This window comes from Sceloporus occidentalis, unplaced genomic scaffold (assembly GCF_023333645.1).
Source record: "Sceloporus occidentalis isolate IW3139 unplaced genomic scaffold, rSceOcc1.0.p SCAF_5, whole genome shotgun sequence".
Lineage (NCBI taxonomy): Eukaryota > Metazoa > Chordata > Lepidosauria > Squamata > Phrynosomatidae > Sceloporus > Sceloporus occidentalis.
In genome coordinates this window covers 178,624,889-178,645,070 of record NW_028316985.1, presented here as the reverse complement: position 1 = coordinate 178,645,070, position 20,182 = coordinate 178,624,889, and the positions used below count along the sequence as shown (strand labels likewise).

Here is a 20,182-nt window from a genome sequence, read left to right as displayed (position 1 = left end):
GGAGATGCAACCTCTTGAACATGTAAAGTGGGTTACAATTATTGTAACATGAGGAAAGTTATTTTTCTACAGGAGTTTAGAAATTTGGAGATCAATTGGTTATGGACTAACCCTACAATTGATTCAAAATATTAAAATATTTGCCCATATTTTCACCCAACGTCCTGCCAGCCTGGCTGAGATGGAGCCAGGTTACAGTGTAATCTGTTGGTAGCATACATATTTCATTCTCCTAAAATAAAGCACATGTAATACCTTATATTATATTGGATATAATACAATAATACCTTGTTTTATATATTCAGAATTGGTTTATGTACAATTGATTATTCTTTCCATCTACTACATAAAATGGAACTCTTGCTAGCAACTGTTTCCAGGAATGAACTCTGGAGCACATCTCTTGAATTGAGGTGCATCTTATCTTTACAAAGTTGTCTTAATTATTCATAACCTCAAAACATATATGATTCTTGTGCGTGCAGTACCTATTCATAGTGCAAGTGTCCAAGATATACCATTTTGCACAAATCTCATAAGATTTTGAAGTTAAATAGGATGGTGCCTAGTTAATAAAGGTTTGCCTCACTTGATGAAGTAGATGTGTTCCTGGGCATTACTGCTTTAACAGAAAACGTGGTACCAGAGGCAGAAATAACATGGAAAGAATAGGGATAGGTTCCTCTTATTTCTCTCTCTCTCTCTCTTTCTGTTTTGTTCTTCACACATGGTCAGTAAGGGACTCTAAAGGGATCTGCTGTTTACCTTGCCTATTTATAGGCAGGCACAGAGGCATTTACAGCAGGGTCAGCCAGACCAACGGGTCTGAAACTATGGGAGGGGACCCTGGCAGGGAAACATAAGAATTGCTCAAGGGGGGCACAAGACTTGGAGGCCCTGATTCCCCCCCCCCCCCCCCGCTTCCCAAACTTTTGCTGTCATGCAGGGGAAGAGAAAGGCAAGGAGGGTGCTTAGAGCCTCTGCCTGAAGGAGAAGGAAGAGAGCTATTTCCTTATAAAATGTTAAAATATGAATATATGTGAATGTGTGAATGAACATATGCACACTAAACAAGTAAAATGTTTTTTATTCATATACTATGTCAAGTGGGGTCTGTGTGATGTCTGCCTGTAAATGTAAAGCGGGGGGGGGGGGGTGTCACAAAGGTAAAAGGTTTGAGAACCACCGAGCTAGAGTGGAATTCCATTCTTCTCCAGCTCCAGCTTTATTTGCATGGTTTACTGCAGACACACTGCTATAACCCAGTATCTGAAGTCTGTATTCTCCATCCTTACCATCCTCTCATGCTGCTGAATCTTCCAATAAGACAGAGGTTGAGAAAGAAACATGGGGACAGGGTGGGCATTTGTTAAATGAGGTATGTCTATAGTTGGATGGGAAATCGACTAGGGAATACCTGGGATCTCCAAGTAGACCTTGGAAAGGATCCGGCCTGAAACTCTGGAGAGCTGTGGACAGTTTGAGTTGACAGTACAGAACTGATCTGATTCAACAAAAGGCAGCTTCCTCTGCTTCTGTTCTTTACTACAATACCACCCTGGATAATATTCATATACTTTTCACCCATGTGGCTATGGTAAACTGTGTGCTTCAATACCACCCAGTGGGAGTTGACATTGTTAGCATGGTGCACAAGCCCTGCACTCCACCATAACTGTTGACAAAAAATGTCTCATCTTGTAATGAGCAAAATGGTGGGGATGAGGGTCACCATCCTTGACAAGATGCAACTGTGGGAGAGTTAACAACTTATTCTGTGTCAGCTGAAGAAATCAGGATTCTGACTAGTCTCTTCTGATGAAATGTGAATCACATATGTCCAGTGATAAAGAGATATGGAGAACAGCTGGGAAATGTGGGGACTTCCAGTTGCTATTCCATCTTTGGAGCTGGTGCCTGGTTTTTAATATGCGAGTGCTGTGAAAAGAAGGAAAGTAGGGCTTATGCCTCCTCATGAGAATCTTGCAAATAGCAGGTTTTAGTGGTATTGCAGGAAAACACCCTGGTTGTCTTCTCGTCCTCTCCAATTTTTCAAGCCTCATTGTGCATGGGCTTTTTCACACAGACTCTTAAATAAGTAGATCGACACTTGGAAAGTAATGAGCCAACAGGAGTAGGAAATGGGTTATTAAGTAATATAGTTTAGTGCCAAGGCTAACATTCCTAAGCCCTTATTACCATTTTAAAGCCTTTGGAATGCTATTGCTGCATCAGCAATTTATATGTTACATTAATCACATTCTTCTTAGGGAAGGTTTCTATAGTCAGGATCCCCCCCCTCCCAAATTATAACCAGTTGAGTTTAAAAGAAAAATCTATAGTTACACCAGCCAACTAGGTAAATACGCAGATGAGCAGGGCACATTTTTTTTTTGTCATTACAGAATATAGTTTATTTATGGAATTTTACAAATAACTTTACGCGTCACAAGACATAAGTTATATTCTTTGTTTCAACAAATTTTCATACAACACCTGAGTTATTCAAATACTGAAATGAGGGGGGGAAATAAATCTTCTAAAAAGCAGACACATTAAAACACAAATAAAAATCAAAGCATTTTTAACAAGTCAGTGTGGTCCTTGTAAAGTAAAACTCTAAAGTCATATTTCTGCCAGAATTCTGATGGTATTAGCAAGCCAGAAAAAATCTTCACTATCAGTATAAAAGTGAAGGTGAGTGATAGCACCCATACCTGGAATATTTGTGGACATTCAAGAGTCTTTTAATAGAACTACCAGTGGAAACTCAGCAGACAACTGGATAGTTATGGAATGTAAAGAGAGATGTCTTTTCAGAAATCCTAACTGGAAGAAAGAGAGGAAATGGAAAGAAGGCACAACTAAACATTTCTTTGAAGAAAGAGGAAGCCCGGTTCTTATCCGGGGAGGGAAAGTAAATGATATGATTTTTTTAAAAATATGCAGTTAATGGTAAAGAGAAATAGCTCTCTATGGAGACTTCTAAGTGTGCATGCTTTTTTGTTCATTTTGTTCAGTATATGAGGGCTCCGAGGTCCACTCAGACTTCCATCCTTTTCTAGGTCAGTAAAATGAGTACCCAGCTTGTTGGGAGCAGTTGGTTTACACATAGTAAACTGCTTAGGGAGTGCTAGTTCACTGATAAGTGGTATAGAAATGTATTTGCTATTGCTATTTCGTATTTAGAAAAATGAGAATTTCGAATACTTGAGTACAAAATTTCTTGTAAACATAGGCAAAGTAGGTTATGAAGACTGTGGAGTTGTTCTTGAAAGAGGAGAAATATACATTTCTTGCCTTCCCACAAACCCACACCTCCCCCTTCATAGCATATTTTCCAATCCATCTCCCCTACAACTTTAGCCCCTGATTAAAAAGAAAAGAAAATCTGCACATTCAGGAAGAACATACATAAATGTACAGTTCAATTAACAAAGCCTCTGAAAAAGAAGCACCTTTTTAAAAAGTCTTTTGATGGCTGCCCAGTTTCCCTTTTCCTCTTTGTCCTCTGTTTAGCTGAAATTTTTTTCCACAGTATCAGAAGTGGGAGGATGATGAAGGAGGGCTGGAGAAACATGGTGTTTCATTGTCTAGTTGTAACAGTGTGTCTATAGTAAACAAGGCAATAATGCTTAAGATGAGAAAGAACGGCCTGTTACAGACTGCCAAAATAAAGCTGCTTCGGGTCTTTTTGGAGGTATGCTGTTTAAATGATGCGTGCACCCTAAGAATCCGGAAGCTGCACCAAAGCTGCACTCCAGTGCTTAGGAATGGAGTGTGGTTTTGGCGTGACCTCCAGACTCTTAGGACCCATGCATCATTTAAATAGCATACCTCCAAAGAGACCCGAAGCAGCTTTATTTTGGCAGTCTGTAACAGGCCCACAAGATTCTGCTATTGCCAATCCTGCTGTAGCCTTGTGTGCTTACAACAGGCAACGTAAACAGCAGCTACCTCCAGAATCCCTCATTGACCATACATAAAATGCAAAACAGGGAGAAAAAGGAAGAGCAGGTAAGTCTGTCTCACCAGCTGCCCCTAGTGTGTTTTTAGAAAGTACACTGTAGATCTTTACGTTTGGGCATCAAAGTAGACATAAAAGGAAAGTGGAGGGTGGTGAAAGAAATAGTCATCCATGGATGAATTTTGGAAGAAGCTTTCAGGTGATCTATAGAAAGTTTCAAAATGTTTTTATATGTGTATGTGAGAATTAGATGGCCTAGTTGTGTTGTTTCACATGTGAATATTGTTAGTGTTGAGTACAAAATTTGCTGAACCACGTTGAACTACTTCTCCTTCTCCTCTTTTTCTTCTGTGATGTAAGAACCTATTCCCATTTTTTGCGTATTAGTTCTACTCCTACCAAATTTTCTGTTAAAGAAGTAATGCCCAGGAACACATCTTCCTCATTAACTGAGATACATCTATATTGCACTTGGATATAGCAAGAAGACCAAATGTATGCACATTTTCTTCTTTTGCTTGAATTTTTATTGTTGAATTTAACATGCATGCTTTGAAATTTGCTCATTGTTTCTTAAAAGTGGAGAAATATATGCCTCACATTAGGACATCTGCCTGATGCATTGCCTTTTCTTCCCTAAACTTTCCTGTTCTTGCACCCTATCCCAGATCATTTGGCTGTAAAGAAAGAGGTGAGATGGAGAGATCAGCCTTCACACACTATCATCCCCATCTGCATCGTGGCAGTGAGGGTGTCAGTAGTTCATGTGCACTGAATGAGAGCCAGAAAGCTCCAGAACGTCCCAGACATCTCAGTAGAACTTCAGCATTTTCTGTACCTTCAACAGAGACAAAGGGCCATCGTTCTGATTCTAAGCAAGGCAGCAGACATGTTACTCCTTCCAGATCTGGCTGGTCTTCTCCTAATGCTGCAAACTCCATATCCTCTCCTGCAAATTTTCAGGTTGCTGCAGATGGCCTAGTTCCAAGACGACAGTCCAGATCTGACAAGGATGATAATAGTAAAGTTCAGGCCCAGATTCTGGGGAATACCAGTTCTCCCCCCAAGGAGCCAATAGAAGAAGCATCTCAGAGGTGGAAAGCCACAGTTTCTCAAAGACACCTCCCATCTAAGCTTAAATGGATCAAAGACAATGGCATGCCAAGGAGCTCTGGGTCTCCTCAGGCACCTGGGCAGAAGGTTTTCCAAAGGTGGCAAAGTTTTCCATCTCAAAGCAGCTCCTGTTCTGAACCAGAAACCCCTTCTAGTCAAGGAAGACTCTCCCTCCGCATCTCGGAATCCTGCCTGCAGATGTCTCCTCCATCATTCCCCCAGGAAGAGGATGATGATGATGTTTTCGTCAAAGAGACCCAGCCTCATGCCACAGGCCCTGCTTCTGAGAGTTCACCCCATCCACTGCCATCTCCACTTCCTGAAGTGAGCCCCAGCCCCATTGCAAGCCCTGTGGAAGAATTCCCTCCTCCACCTGCCTCGATACTAGAAGCTAATTCTCCGGCAGCACAAAACTCTACAAGCCTTGAAGAGGAGGAGCCTGCAGCAAGGTATGAAAAGTTTATTTTCCAATGTTCTATCCATTTATTTGTTGTGTTTTGCTTTCATAGTATCTCAACAAATTTAAAACTTGTTCTCCATTCATCTTTGATCTTCTAGCTCCAATGTGAGTCTGCTTCCCAAAATTCTTTGAACTTATTGAGGGCAACTGTTCTCTCAATACTTGGCATACATGTAGAAAGGATCTTGGGATTATTAAAAGGAGGAAGGAAAGGAATGTAGCAGCATCTTTAAGACTAACTGGTTTTTATTTTTGTATGAGCTTTCTAGGTTATAAGCCCACTTTTTCGGATGCAATACATAATGATCAATTTTAACTTTTAAACAAACATATGAGAACAGTTCGCATAGATATGCATGTTCAGCCTGGTGAAGAGAAGACATGACACGATTGCAATCTTTAAGTACCTAACTGGGCTGTCACTGAGGACAAGGTGCAGGTTTGTTCTCTGATGCCCCAGAGGATATGACCATGAGTCATGCTTTTAAGTTGTAGAAAGGTAGATTACATTTGAGCATTAGAAGGAACTTTTTGATGGTAAGAGTGGTTCAGCAATGGACTCAATTACATAGAAAATTGGTGGAGTCTTTCCCTGGATGTATTCAAAAAGAGGCTAGACCTATGGGGATGTTTTAGCTGTAATACAGTATTGCAATAATATTTAACATGACTGGCTGATGGTCAGTATGCAGTATCTTGTACTATTTGATCATTTATCCTTCACCAGGCATTAAAAAAACTGTCAAAAGATGGCAGTGGCTGCTAAACCTCTTTGTTTGATAGAGAATAGCATGTCCAGATTTGATTGGTGAAATTGGAAAAATTGGTAAATTCTGAATATTTACAATCAATTCCACCTTTATCCCCAGACTAAATGAAATGACTGACATGATCAGTTAAAGTATTTGCACTCTGTTTTCTTAGGCATGATCCTATGCCAGTCTTTCCCAACCTGGTGCCTTCCAGATATTTTGGACTGCACCTCTCTTCATCCTTGATCATTAGCCATCCTGGCTCACACTACTGGGAATTGAAATCCAACTCATCTAGAGGACACCAGCTTAAAGAAGGATGACTTATACAACATACCTTAAAGATCAATGAGATAAATTCTGAATAGAGTGTGGCTAAGTTACATTAGGAAAAGCTCAGATTATTGCTTTCTTAAAACCTTGGAGGTAGTTCTGTGTGGCAGAGCTTCAGGGCCCCTAATTTAAAACGATTCCCTATTTATTAACAGGAACTTGACAAGGTTTCCCGGGAACTTAAATGAGAAGGGAAAAGAACCAAACACAGCCATTATCAAGAGCAGCTATGCTCTTCCACTTCCATCTATGTCAAGCTCAGGATCCAAAGCAAACAGTGTCACACTTTCCTTGGAAACACAACATCAACAGTCTCTGGCCATCCAAGAATCAGTGGACAAAGTCTTTCCCAGTCAGGCAGGGGATCTTACTGGGACAAATAATGAGTCTGAAAATGAAGGCCCTAATAGCTACACAGAGAAGATTAAGAGTCCAGAGGATATCAAAGAGGAAGCCTTAGCCAAGGAGATTATCCACAAGGACAAGTCATTAGCCAGCATTCTGGATCCAGACTCCAAGATGAAAACCACCATGGACTTGATGGAAGGGATTTTCCCCAGTGGGGACAGGTTACTTAAAGAGAACAAGAAGAGGAAAACAATGCAGAAAAGGACCAACAGTTCTGCCAGTAGTTCTGTTCTGAATGATAATAGGTAAGCACAATTTTCTTAAGACGTCCACCCTCTGCATGAACTTGACATATATGCATTTGCTCTCTTATAAATCAAGTTTCATCTGACCAGCCTGTTTGGTCAGAAAACTCTGAAATTATTTGGATCTATTAGGTCCCCCTCCCCATTCATTTCTGAAATTCTTGCTATAGACAGTTTGTCTTGATTTCTTGATATCTTGATTTCAGTAAGACTTTTAACAATAATATTATTGCAGACAAGCTGATGAAATGTAGGCTAGACAGTGCTAGTGTTAGCTGGATTTGTAATTGGTTGGCAGATTGAAGGCAGAGAATGCTCACAATGGTTCCTCTTCATCCTGGAAAGAAGTAACTAGTGAGATCCCACAGGGCTCCGATCTGGGCCCTGTGCCATTCAGCATCTTTATAAATCACTTGGATGATAGAATAGAAGGCTTGTTTATCAAATTTGCAGATGACACCAAATTAGGAAGGGTAGCTAATGCCTCAAAAGATTAGATCAGAATTCAGGATGACCTTGACAGATTGGAGAGCTGGGCCAAAACTAACAAAATGAATTTCAGCAGGAATACATGTACTATTAGGCACTTAGGCAGAAGAAAAAGAATATCATAAATTGCCAGGGAGACACCAAGTATTAATTAGATTTTATGATTATATCATATATGTTTACTAATATCCAGGAAAGGTGTCTCCTTCTGTCCTTTTTAACAGCTAACTATTTTTAATTGCACATTAAATGTTGGGACATTTTTTGTCCTTTGTATTCTGTGCCTTTTGTTTTAAATGTTAAATGTTTTATGCTTTTTGATAAGCTCATTTTGTTATGGCCTTCAGCTAGTACAGTAAATGTTAACTTGAAACATTATCTTTTGCCAAACTTGAAAAAGAATATAAAAATATAGGATGGGTAACATTTGGCTTCAAATCAGTACCTATAGAAAAGATTTATGTAGGGAATCTTAGTAGATCACAAGGTAAATAGGAGTCAGTTGAGTGAGTGAGCTACTTCTTTCTCTCCTTCCATTTCTACATGATGTCACATTCTAATAAACCTAAGTTGTCCAGCAAGGAGAGTGTTCGCCCACTTCACTGGCCAATACTGTGTGTGAAGCATGCAGAAGAGTTATCACTCTCCCTTTATAAGTCAACATGTTCTACATGCCCATGTAAAGTGTCCTTTTGGATGGCCAGTATAAACAGATTAAGACACTTGGAGGTCAGTGAAATACTAAACACAACCCTCAGCACACAATTCTTGTTGAGGGTGATGAGTTGGCTGCTTCTTGACCATCATTGTTCCATACTATGTGCCTCAAGAGAACTGAACACATTGTGCATGAAAATAAATTAAATGTAAAAAAACAAGTTAAAGTATTTCTCAGTTTCCTCCTTCATCATGCATGTTTTACTGTGCTCATTAGGTGTATCTTGTAGGGTTATGAGCTAAATTCAAACAAGGTAGCAGTGAAGATGGTTCCCTTTGGGTAGGGACCTACATTAGCTGCATGTGCACGATAGAATAAATTCAGGCATTGTGCCTTTTTCAATAAGGTGAGGGTTTTTGTTTTGTTTTAGTAGATGAATGCAGCAAAGAAGGTGAATGCCATTTAACTTGTATGTAAGAAGCATAGTTAATAGAATAAAACAGAATAGTTTCCAAGTCAATAAAAGTAATAGTCCCACTATACAGTGCACCCATGTCATATGCGGCTTTCAGCATACGCTGAAAGCCATGCACCAGAAGAGGCAATGGTGCACATGCCAGGGATACTATCAGGGGTACTTTGATTATGTATTCCTGAATGTCAGGGAGTTGGACTTGATGGCCCTTGAGGTCTCTTCCATCTCTATGATTCTGTGATTCTATATGAGTCTGGACAGCTAACTGCTGGGGATGCTTTAGCTGGAGATCTTGCACTGAAGAGGAGGTTGGCCTCTGGCCCATGTGTCCCCTTCCAACTCTGTTGATTCTGTGACTGAGTCAACACAGATAGGATTCCTTGAAGATACAGAAACCTATCTTATACAAGAGGACGTTGACTAATATGGACAATTTTTAAATTAGTTGACTTGCACCATCTTGTGGCTACTATATGTTAATGTAACTTCCCAAGACTGAAAGAAAGTTGTGTGGAACATATGGTTCTCAGGTTCTATTCACTCCCTAGATGCTGAAACCCACAAAACATTTTATAACATTTTGTTTACAGTATTTTTGGATGAAAACCAATCCCAAACATCCCCATGTGCACAGACATGCAGAAGCACCATCCCCAACTGCTCAGGACCTCTCATCCCCTCAGAAATACTTTGTTTTCTCTCCTTTTCTCCTTCAAAATGGCAACAGGAAGTGATACAATATCACTTCTCAGCCATTTTGAAGGAGCAGTGGAGTGGAAACAAATTATTTTGGTTTTTTGTGGGTTTTTCGGGCTCTGTGGCCATGTTATAGAAGAGTTTATTCCTGACGTTTCATCAGCATCTGTGGCTGGCATCTTCCACATAGCCCGAAAAACCCACAAAAACTATGGATGCTGGCCATGAAAGCCTTTGACTTCACAAATTATTTTGGCATGCTTAGAGATGGGGGTGCAGAGGGAGGAGGGCTGGGGATATAATATTGGCTCCCTATCCCTGTACAGTTGACTAGCCCTGTAGTACATACAACCTAGTTTTTGATTCACAGAGTGAGGCATGAACGGAAAGTGAAAATATCCTTAGCTTTTGAGTGTCTTAATTAGCAGAAGGATATCAAAGATATGTTTCTGGATGCGTATATGTGTCTTTGTGTCCTGTTTTAGGAAGGATGAACCTGCTGTGAAGGAGTCTCTCATGACACTGGTCTCATGTCCAGCTTACTACAATGTGTCTGGACCCAAAGCTGAACTCCTGAACAAAATCAAGGATATGCCTGAGGAATCAGGTGAAGATGATGAAGGTGTGGATATCAATGAAAAGAAGGTGGGTTTTTAAATGTCCCCAATACAGAGGTGATCAGTGTCAGCAAAGACTGGAAGCTGAGCTGTGTGAATTTGTTTGGGGTTATTTGAGGTGTGAACTTATTTGGGATTAGGTACCATCTATACATCATCTTATAACAATTCTCTTTTAAATTACTGCTCAAAATACTAAATTTTATATTTTTGGTTCCACCTTCCACTTTTCTGCCTCTAATTTCAAAAGCCATTTATATACTTTTTAAAGTAAAGGTTCATCAACTTTATTCAGCTCCAAACAGAATTCATTTTCTTCCAACCTCTGTTTCTATCATCTTGATTAAATCTATTGTTAAGTTGCATGTAAGCGAACCAGTTAAGAGCTTTGCCTTTCTTAAGAAATATCTCTCTTGATTTAAACTTTCAGTTGTCTTGCTCGAAGTACAAAAAATCCTTATAAAATATCCATCTCTAATCATTAATCCATTCCTTCCTGAAAAAAGCTTCCTGCAGTGAGGTGGCTAATATTATCTTAGTAAAAAGTCTCTGTTATTATTTATACCAAACTAACAAAAGAGCCCTTTCTAATACAATGATTTTTTAAATTTGAGATGTACCTTAACTATGGTCCAAAACACTGCAGAAATAATCCAGTTTGAAACCACTTTAACTGCCCTGCCTCAGTGCTAGGACATCTGGGAATTGTAGTTTATTGTAGCAGCACAGCTCTCTGACAGAGAAGGCTAAATGTCTCACAGAATGGCAGTTCCCAGAATTCCCTAGCACTGAGCCAGAGCAATCTCAAAAGCAGTCTCAAACTGGATTATTTCTGCATTGCGTTTTGGATCTATATCATACCAAAGATAACCATGCCACGCAAATCTTAAATCATGACCATCAAGTTCTTTAACTAGTTTCTTATATCTATAATAGATATAACATATTGTTAAGGAAGTCAAGCTGATGACATGGGAATGTTTAATTTGGAGAAGAGAAGATTGAGAAATGATGACATGACAGACATAGTTAAATTTCTGAAGGGATGTCATGGAGTTAGTCTGTTTTCTACTGCTCTGGAGATTAGAATACAAACCAGTGAATTCAGTTTACAAGAGAAAAGGTCCACCCAAACAATGGGAAGAACATCTTTACTGCAAGAACAATTTGACAATGGCATAGACTGCTTTGGAGGGTATGGACTCCTCCGACTCCTCCTTTAAACAGAGGTGGATGGACATATTTCAGGAGTGCTTTAGTTGTGTGATCTTGCATGGTAGGGGGGTTAGATTAGCTAGATAGTCCTTGCAGTTCCATCCAGCTCTTAAGATTCCAGGATTCTATGTTAGCTCACGTTTTAGTAGAGGCTGATTTTTGCTTGATTCTGTCCCACCAGGCTGAACTTATTGAGAGCTTGTCCCATAAGATGGAGACTTTAAAAGAAGCCAAGGAGAGCTTGCTGGCAGATATCAAACTCAACAACGCCTTGGGAGAAGAAGTAGAAGTTTTGATCAGTGGTCTGTGCAAGCCAAACGAGTTTGAAAAATACAGGATGTTCATTGGAGACCTGGATAAGATAGTCAGCCTCTTGCTGTCACTCTCAGGACGCCTGGCCCGGGTGGAGAATGTTCTCAGCAGTCTCAGTGAAGATGCTGATAATCAGGAACGGGTACGTAGATTCAGAAAAATAGTACATATCCACACCTTCATTCTGAATGCAAAATTTAACCCCTTGAGTACTTAATATCAGCAGTAAAACACCTTGCTTCTCAAATGGCAGTTATAGAACGTTTTCTGTTCTTAAGCAATAATGACAACAGTATGTAAAGTTCTTTGTTTTTATTCAGTGTTCATAGATAGTGTGGCACAGTGGTTTGAGTATTAGTCTATGCCTTTGGAGACCAGGATTTGATTCCCTGCTCATGAAACCCATTGGGTGACCGTGGGAAAGTCACAGTCATCATCAGGGGAAGGCAATAGCAAACGTCCTCTGAACAAATCTTGCCAAGAAGATCCCAGGATAGGTTCACCTTAGGGTCACCATAAGTCAGAAACAACTTGAAGGCAGACAACAACAACAAACATAGCCAGTACACTGGAGAACAAACTACTGTTTAGTATGGTATTCCTGCACCTTCTGGGGTGCACTATGTTGTTACTAAAGTGAGCACTACTGTTTGACCAGTACCAGGTAGCAAATATACCCCCATTTTATTCCCTGCTTTGTTGGGTGTACATTCCATGCCTGCAAACCAAGATGAACACTCAACAGGACTTTGGGAGTGAAGGTGCTCCTAAGCGCCTTTTGTATAAAGAGGTTCCTACACAAATAAGCTTTCTGGTTAATTTCAAATAAAAAGATGGCTCTGCACAACCCAGAGCTACCCTCCTTCCCCAAATGGTGATACCTTTGCACATCAGAATTCTCATGTTCAGACAAAACCAAACTGCTGCAGACTTTTTCCACCCAGAACTTGGTAGATATACTTTTGGACCAACTTCCCATGCCCAGATCCCTAAAGGATCATAACCAATACTCATACTAGCTGGGGGATTCTGGAAGCTGCAGTCCAAGAAAATAGCTTCTCCAAGCAGTTGTGAAGCCATGCTTTAAACCAGAAATGGGCAACTTGTGGTTACTGGACTGTAGCTCCCATCTCTCCTGGTCAGTGATGCCTCCCACCAGTCCTAGCATAGCTGGTGGTGAATCATGGTAGAAACTGCAGTCTGTCTAGAGGGCTGTAAGGTGCCCTCTTCTGATGCCTAAGACTACTTCAGTTCAGAATGACATAAAAAAATGTTGGAATTTTCTCAGCATGAAGATATTTGCTCCACAGAAAAGTACTCAAATATGTGAAAGCACATTAAAATTCTCCACCCCCACCAGCATCTACCCTCAAATACCCCGATTTCCCTCTGCAGTTCCTCTCAAAATGGCATCAGGACATAATGTCATGTCACTTCCTGTTATTTTGATAGTGTCTACAGAGGAAAACAGGACTATTTGGACTTGCTCTGTGTTTGGTGAGGGGGTTGCAGTCTGTATGGGGATTCTGTGGGGCAAATTGGCCCTTGATTCCATATGTTTGCCCACCCATTTGCTAAACCTTTCTTTTTCCTTCCCTTCTTTCTTTGCTCCCTGCCTGTCCCCAATATGGGACAGAACTCTCTGAATGAGAAGCGGAAAATGTTGGCAGGCCAGCATGAAGATGCCCGTGAATTGAAGGAGAACTTGGACCGCCGAGAGCGTGTAGTCTTGGATATTTTGTGCAATTACCTCTCAGAAGAGCAGCTTCATGACTACCAGCATTTTGTGAAGATGAAATCTGCACTGCTCATAGAACAGCGTGAGCTGGATGACAAGATCAAACTAGGGCAAGAGCAGCTCAAGTGCCTTCTGGAGAGCCTTCCCTCGGACTTCATCCTTCCAAGCAAAAAGGCAGCAGAGCCTTCGGCCCCAGCTGGGAGCAACAGTAGTAACAGACCTCAGCCTCCAGCTTCTTCCCTCTGACCTTTCCTAGAGGGGGTTGTGTCAAAACCTTCTTGAATTTATTTAATCAGAGACAGCTTTTAACTTTTTAAATTGATGTTTCACCATTTCTTTTTTTTTTTTAATTAACATAGGGAAAATGAACAGCATGAAAGCTTTCTCTTTCTTCTCCTTGAAATTACAACTTAAACCTCTCTCGATCACATGAGAAGGGACTGGATTTCTGTGGCTAAAAGAGATGTAGAAGAGGCCAACCACATCTGACTGCAAAAGGCTGGCTTATCATAGATGAACTCAAGCTAGTCCCAAGTTAAAAGGAGTCTTGGGGGCCCCTCTGAGCACTGGTGGTCATTAAATAATGAAGGATATACAATAATGAAGCCTTAAGATATTAATGGGATACCTGCTGTCTTGAACAATATCGGTATTTATATTTTTTAAAGATACAAGATAGAATTCTGTAAAGATTTTGTACATACGCTAACCAGTTATTTGATTCTACTTCAACATGGATGTAGGAAAAATAATGTTTAATTATTATTATTTTGTTACTTAACAGAGGAACCCTCAACACACCCCTAAAAACATGTCACACACCATAAGTTGGAATAGTGGTATAGATACTTTATAAAAGATTAACAAGGAGGAAAATGCTTCAGGGCCTGATCCAGGGATGATAGTGCACACAAAAAAAGGTTGTATGCAGCCACTTATTTTGTGTAGTTTAGCCCTAACATTACATGTAGACACTGAGTTGTGCCGGCAAGCAGGAGATGCACTCTCAGTTTTACTGGGTGAGGATCCCCAATCATAGTGCTATGGATCATACCCACATATGCATAGACATGCACATACAATCCATGGATCTGCCTCCCAACCTTGGCAGGTCATTTGTCATGACCAAGGGCAGTGATAATACTGAGTGCAAATCTATTGTACACAAAAGACAAGTCTCTGCCCACCCCACATCACAGTGCAGGTTTGTGAGGGAGGTTCCATGCGGAGAATGCCTCTCCCTACCGCACCCCATCCCTAGTGCATCAGTCAGTCACTGGCTTGGGGCATTTTATCTCTTTCAGAACCCACTGAATGTACCAGTAAGTGACCTTTCTGAAAAACGTTTGCACAACAACATACCGTCTTCCAGCTCTGCAGTGAACAAGCACTTGTGTGAACCAAATAACTCAGGAGTCAGCCTCAAGCCGAAGCAAAGAGATTTCCCCCTTGATTTTGTCTTTCTATCCCACTCTTTCTCTCTCTTGGGCTCAGTGACCATTTAAAAACAATAAAACCAGAAAGCATGGAATTGCATGCAGCTTGCAATATGTTTGAATGACTTCTTGAGGTGGTTCATTTGAATGTCCTTATTTATAGATTGCTTTTAAAAATCCTTAGCCTTCATTGTTTCCCTTTAAACACCATAGTACTTTGTTTTGTTGATTCATTTGGATTTGGTCATATCCAAAGTGATCTTTATCCAAAACTGAGATGCAGACAAAAGTGCAACTTGAATTAATTGTCTCACACTCTCTCTAACTCTCAGTGAAAATGTATTGTTCTTTTCTCCTATACAGATAAAGACAGATTCTGCCTCCAGATTGTTTGTTTAAAATATGTTGAATGTATGTGCGACGTACTAAGGAACTGGGACTGTTTCCAATTTCTTGCTTGCTTTGGTGTTTGGAGGCAAAGTTCTCTAAGACCTTCCCTAGCTGTTTTTCAGACACATCTGAGCAGAAGAAATTAAAACCTGGGAAAGGTTACTTTTAGAGATTGCAATTTCCAGAGTCCCCAAGAATTCTGGGAATTGTAATTCCGAGAAACTAATTTTTGCAAGCTCAGGCAGAATTATCTGTTTATATTTGTAGCTGTGGAGAATCTGTAACTGGGAGCTTTTCAACTCTTCCCATATGGGCCTCTTCTCTGCAAATCCTTCTCCTCCTTATCATTTCCCTCCATGTCTAGGTGTCTTTGGATCTTGGAGCCCAGCTCAAGAAAAGGGAGAGTGTTTTTGTCTTTTTTTTTTTAATGGAGGGTAGAAGAAAGGTGAAGTACCTTCCTGCCATCTGCCAGTCCTCCCTACAAATTACCTGATTCTTAATGAGCATTATGACAGGCTTAAGAACCCTGCATTATCTTTGTAATGTTCAGCTCCACTTCAGGCTACATTCCAGGATATAGGAATATATTTTAAGAGCACTTGTTCTATTTTTCCTTTTTATAGCACATAAATAGCTGCTATAATGTTAACTAACAAGACAAACAGTCTCTTTAAACAAATGGAATTCATACTGTGTATGTAAAAGTCCACACTCTTGTTTCATCCTTGTAGTGGCTGCCCTTCCAACCAAATGTGTAGAACCAAGGAGACGGACGGAGAAGCGTTGGGGTGCTACAGAAAGAGGTGCTATTGAGTCATGTTCTACCATGGCTCAAAACATAGAGAGGGGTGCCTCTATGACTCCTCTTCCTCCCTAAATGTTGCCCCTGGGTTAGTGCGATGGCTGCATTTTGCCCCCTGTGTATGTTACCTCAGTTGTCCACTGCAGGGGATAGCTAAACTGCATTGAGGCAGCCCTTTGTCTCTCCCCCCAACCCCAGAATTGCCTCAGTTGTTTTTTTTTTTAAAAGGCAGAGCACATGCTCAGCTGTTTGGATCTGGCAACTGGTATTATGTGAATGAGTAGCCCTTGACTCACTGGCCAGACTTTGTCTATCTGTGATTTGATGATCCTCCTCCTCCCATATTGAAAGGATCATCCCTGTGCACTACTCAAATGCTCCACTTGGGCATTATTCGCCACTGGTTCAAAACACACTGCAGACATAATCCAGTTTGAGACTGATTTAACTGTCCTGGCTCAATGCTAGGGAATTCTGGGAACTGTAGTTTTGTGAGACCTTTAGCCTTCTCTGCCACACAGCTCCAAGATTCCCTAGCACTGAGCCAGGGTAGTTAAAGTGGTCTCAAACTGAATTATTTCTGCAATGTGTTTTGGACCTCTGATTTAGACTTTCTATCTCATTTGCAGATGCTGCTCACTGTAATGATTCTCTTAGGCAGATAGGCCCCTTTTAATTTTTTTTGTTTTCACACAGATTAAACAAGGCTATGAGGAGATGATTTAGCAAAAGACACACTGTGACTCTATCATAAACATGAGAAACTGTAGCATGTCCAAAGGAGGGCGACTAAAATGGTGAAGGGTCTGGAAACCATGTCCTATGAGGAACGACTTAGGGAGCTGGGGATGTTTAGCCTGGAGAAGAGAAGGTTAAGGGGTGATATGATAGCCCTGTTTAAATACTTGAAGGGATGACATATTGAGGAGGGAGCAAGTTTGTTTGCTGCTGCTCCAGAGAACAGGACCCGGAACAATGAATCTCCAGGAAAAGAGATTCCACTTCAACATTAGGAAGAACTTCCTGAAAGTAAGGGCTGTTCGACAGTGAAACACACTCCTTCCTCAGAGTTTGGTGGAGTCTCCCTCCGTGGAGGTCTTTAAGCAGAGGCTGGATGGCCATCTGTCGGGGATGCTTTGATTGAGAGTTCCTGCATGGCAGAATGGGGTTGTACTGGATTGTGGCCCTTGTGGTCTCTTCCAGCTCTATGATTCTATGACTGCTTTGTTTTCAACAGTGCAAGACTGCTAGCTGAGACCAACCATGCAAGTACCTCCATTAGCAAGTACCCTTTATGCCATGTGGCTCACCTTTGCCTGTTCCCTAAGAGCTGCTAACCTTACCTGTTGTTCTGAAAAAGGAGATATATATATATATACACAAAATATATGTATTTGTGGGAGCACTACCTCAGAGCATCTACTATGCTGCCAGTGGGAAAGATCTTCTAATTAAGGGAAGAACTGGGATGTCGCACATTGGTGGCACTGGTTTATATATGTAAAATATATTGTCCACCAGCTGAAGCTGGATTTTTAATTCCTCACCAGCCAAATATAGGTTTATCCATAGCAACCTAGATACTGAGTCTAATCAGATGCCCCCCCCCCCCGTTGTTATCTTTTATCTTGCCAAAGAAAGATTGCTCTGAGAAAACTATACAAATCTATTTTGTCCATTCTTTTTAAAGAAACAAAGAACAGAGAGAATAACAAGTTGGGATGCATAGTTTAGCAACAATTCAGCCCCATCAAATTGTGCTGATCACTTCACAGGTATAGTAGTCTGAGTGTTGGGGTAGGATCCCAGGAGACCAGAGTTCAAATCCCCACTCATCCAGAGGAATTTTGGCAGATTACACTGTCAGCTTCAGAGGAAGGCAATGGCTAACGTCCTCTGAATAAATCTTGCCAAGAAAACCCTAGGAGAAGGTCACCATCAATCAGAGTGGACATGAAGGCACATAATAACAATTCACTCCCCTGTACTTAGATTCCAAGTCAGACTAATTTCTAAATGTGTGCCTCTTCAGAACTTGCAGTTCTCTCTGCTCCTTTTTGATCATTTGTTCCATTAACACTTCATATGGCATGGGAAGTTTTTTGTAAAATCAAATGCATTTGGGTATGATTTAATTGTCCTTAGTTACATCAATCTGAAAAGGCTTAGACTAGCAATAAGGAACATATGACTCTCCACTGGAGCTTCCATCAGCCCTAGGCAGCATAGTAAGTAAAGTTACAGATGAGGAACTTCTGAAAGATTCCTGCCTGAGAGCTTATTAAGAACACCCATTGAGGTTGGTGATAGACATACTGATTTCCATTTCTCCTTAGAAAGGCCTGGGACCTCATATCATTTAAAATGTTAATTTGTATTATGAATATGAACTTTTGTAGACTACAGTCTACTTTATTGACAGCCTCTGGTCAATAAAACTTGAGTCCAGGAAAGCAGATGCTTTTATTTCATTCATCTATCTCCTAAAAAATACTGTCTTTTCTTTTGAATGAACAGCTACAGACCAACCAGGCTTTGACTCTGAATTCCATACTTACTATTCCAGCAATGCCTGCTAGAGAAAACAACTACATTGGCAATATGTAAGATGGAAGTGTCTGTAGCCCAACCGAGCTGGTTGCTGTACAGACAGAAGCCTAGCATGATCAGTGTGAGCAAAACCAGTAGCATAAGATGTTCTCCCTTTCTCTGTCCTCAATAACCTCCCATGCTGATGGAAGTGCAGCCATTCTGAAACACCGGTGTGTCTTTGAATAGGTTTCTGTATAATTGATTGAAGACTGAGATCAATGACAAACTCAGTTAGCTTTCCCAATAAATCCACAATAGATATTAGCTCATTAAAAACATAGTGTTTGCCTGCAAAACTCTCTTGGTGACCATGCAGCATATGGATAGTGGGGTGGGGTGCAGTGAGTAACTTTGCATCAGATTTACAAAAGTTTCTCAAACTGATCTCCTGGAGAAGATACTTGTGTGTCCTAGGGAAATGGTTAAGGTGTTGACAAAACATGCAATGTGATTTTTGTTGGCCTTAAAAAACCTATGCCTGTATTCTGGCAGGCCAAGATACCTGAATTTGGGGGTGGGATGGGGGTGTGAAACATGGCTTTACACATGTTCATTGCGAATGCTTGCTTGGTTAAAGATGCTTGTTTTGGTTTTGCACTGCCACATTTGAAGATTGTCATGATTCTTGTGGGGGGATGGGGGTAGGGGTGGGAGGGTATGAATGATCAAAGTTGGAAAAGAGGATGGTGATGTGTACTTGGAAACAATTAAAGGATAATAGTTCTCTGTGCACTTCTTCTGTCGTGCTTTTGAGTATGTCTTTCATTCAACTCTTGGCCTGCAAAATATATTTGCATCCCATTATAGGTAATGTAGAACAAGCATGGTGTAGTGACTATGATGTTGGAGGCCAGGGTTCGATTTCCTGCTTGGTCACAGAAACCCACTGGTTGACTTTGGGGAAGTCACACTCAGCCCAGAAAACCATGTGATAGTTTCGTTGTTGTTGTTGTTGTTGTTGTTGTTGTTGTGTGCCTTCAAGTTGTTTCCAACTTTTAGCAACCTTTAAAGCAAACTTATCACAGTTTTCTTCACAAGATTCACAAGGAGGTTTGCCATTGCCTTCCTCTGGGGCTGTGAATATGTCGGGTGACCCAGTGAGTTTCATGGCCATAAATCCGAAATGACTTGAAAGCACACAACAACAACAAAGGGCATATTTTGGCCACTAAAATCTTCCCCAGTTCTCCAGTCCCCTTACTAGAAAGATGAGGAACTTCCTTCAGCTTGACAACTGAATTTATTTTCAGAAAAATTGTTAGGGGATGAGATGGATTCCAGGGAGGGAGAAAAAACAAACAAACTTGCAACCAAAACATACCAGTATATTTTAGCTCTTGCTGCCAGAGATTGGCCCAACAAAAGTATCATCCCAATATGGGCTATTGGTTTTGTTTTCTGGTCAATACCCCGTACTACCTACCCCTGTAATTTTGTCTGGAATCCTGCAGGTTAGTCCCAATTAGATTCAATTACTGAATGGT

At 40.7% G+C, this 20,182-nt stretch overlaps 1 protein-coding gene across 4 annotated transcripts in view; it reads left to right on the top strand.

The window, feature by feature from the left end:
- The window catches only part of SHROOM3 (shroom family member 3), an 87,499-nt gene extending 68,175 nt beyond the window's left edge, over positions 1–19,324 (top strand). For 3 of the 4 annotated variants that reach the window (XM_089526295.1, XM_089526298.1, XM_089526296.1), the window contains 5 exons: positions 4,636–5,529; positions 6,781–7,278; positions 10,082–10,241; positions 11,610–11,882; positions 13,377–19,324. In XM_089526295.1, the coding sequence (XP_089382421.1) occupies positions 4,636–5,529; positions 6,781–7,278; positions 10,082–10,241; positions 11,610–11,882; positions 13,377–13,724 (2,173 nt within the window). In that variant the 3' untranslated portion in view covers positions 13,725–19,324. The remainder of the gene's footprint in view (positions 1–4,635; positions 5,530–6,780; positions 7,279–10,081; positions 10,242–11,609; positions 11,883–13,376) is intronic. The other variant, XM_089526297.1, reaches the window with a different exon arrangement.
- Positions 19,325–20,182: the final 858 nt, after the last annotated feature.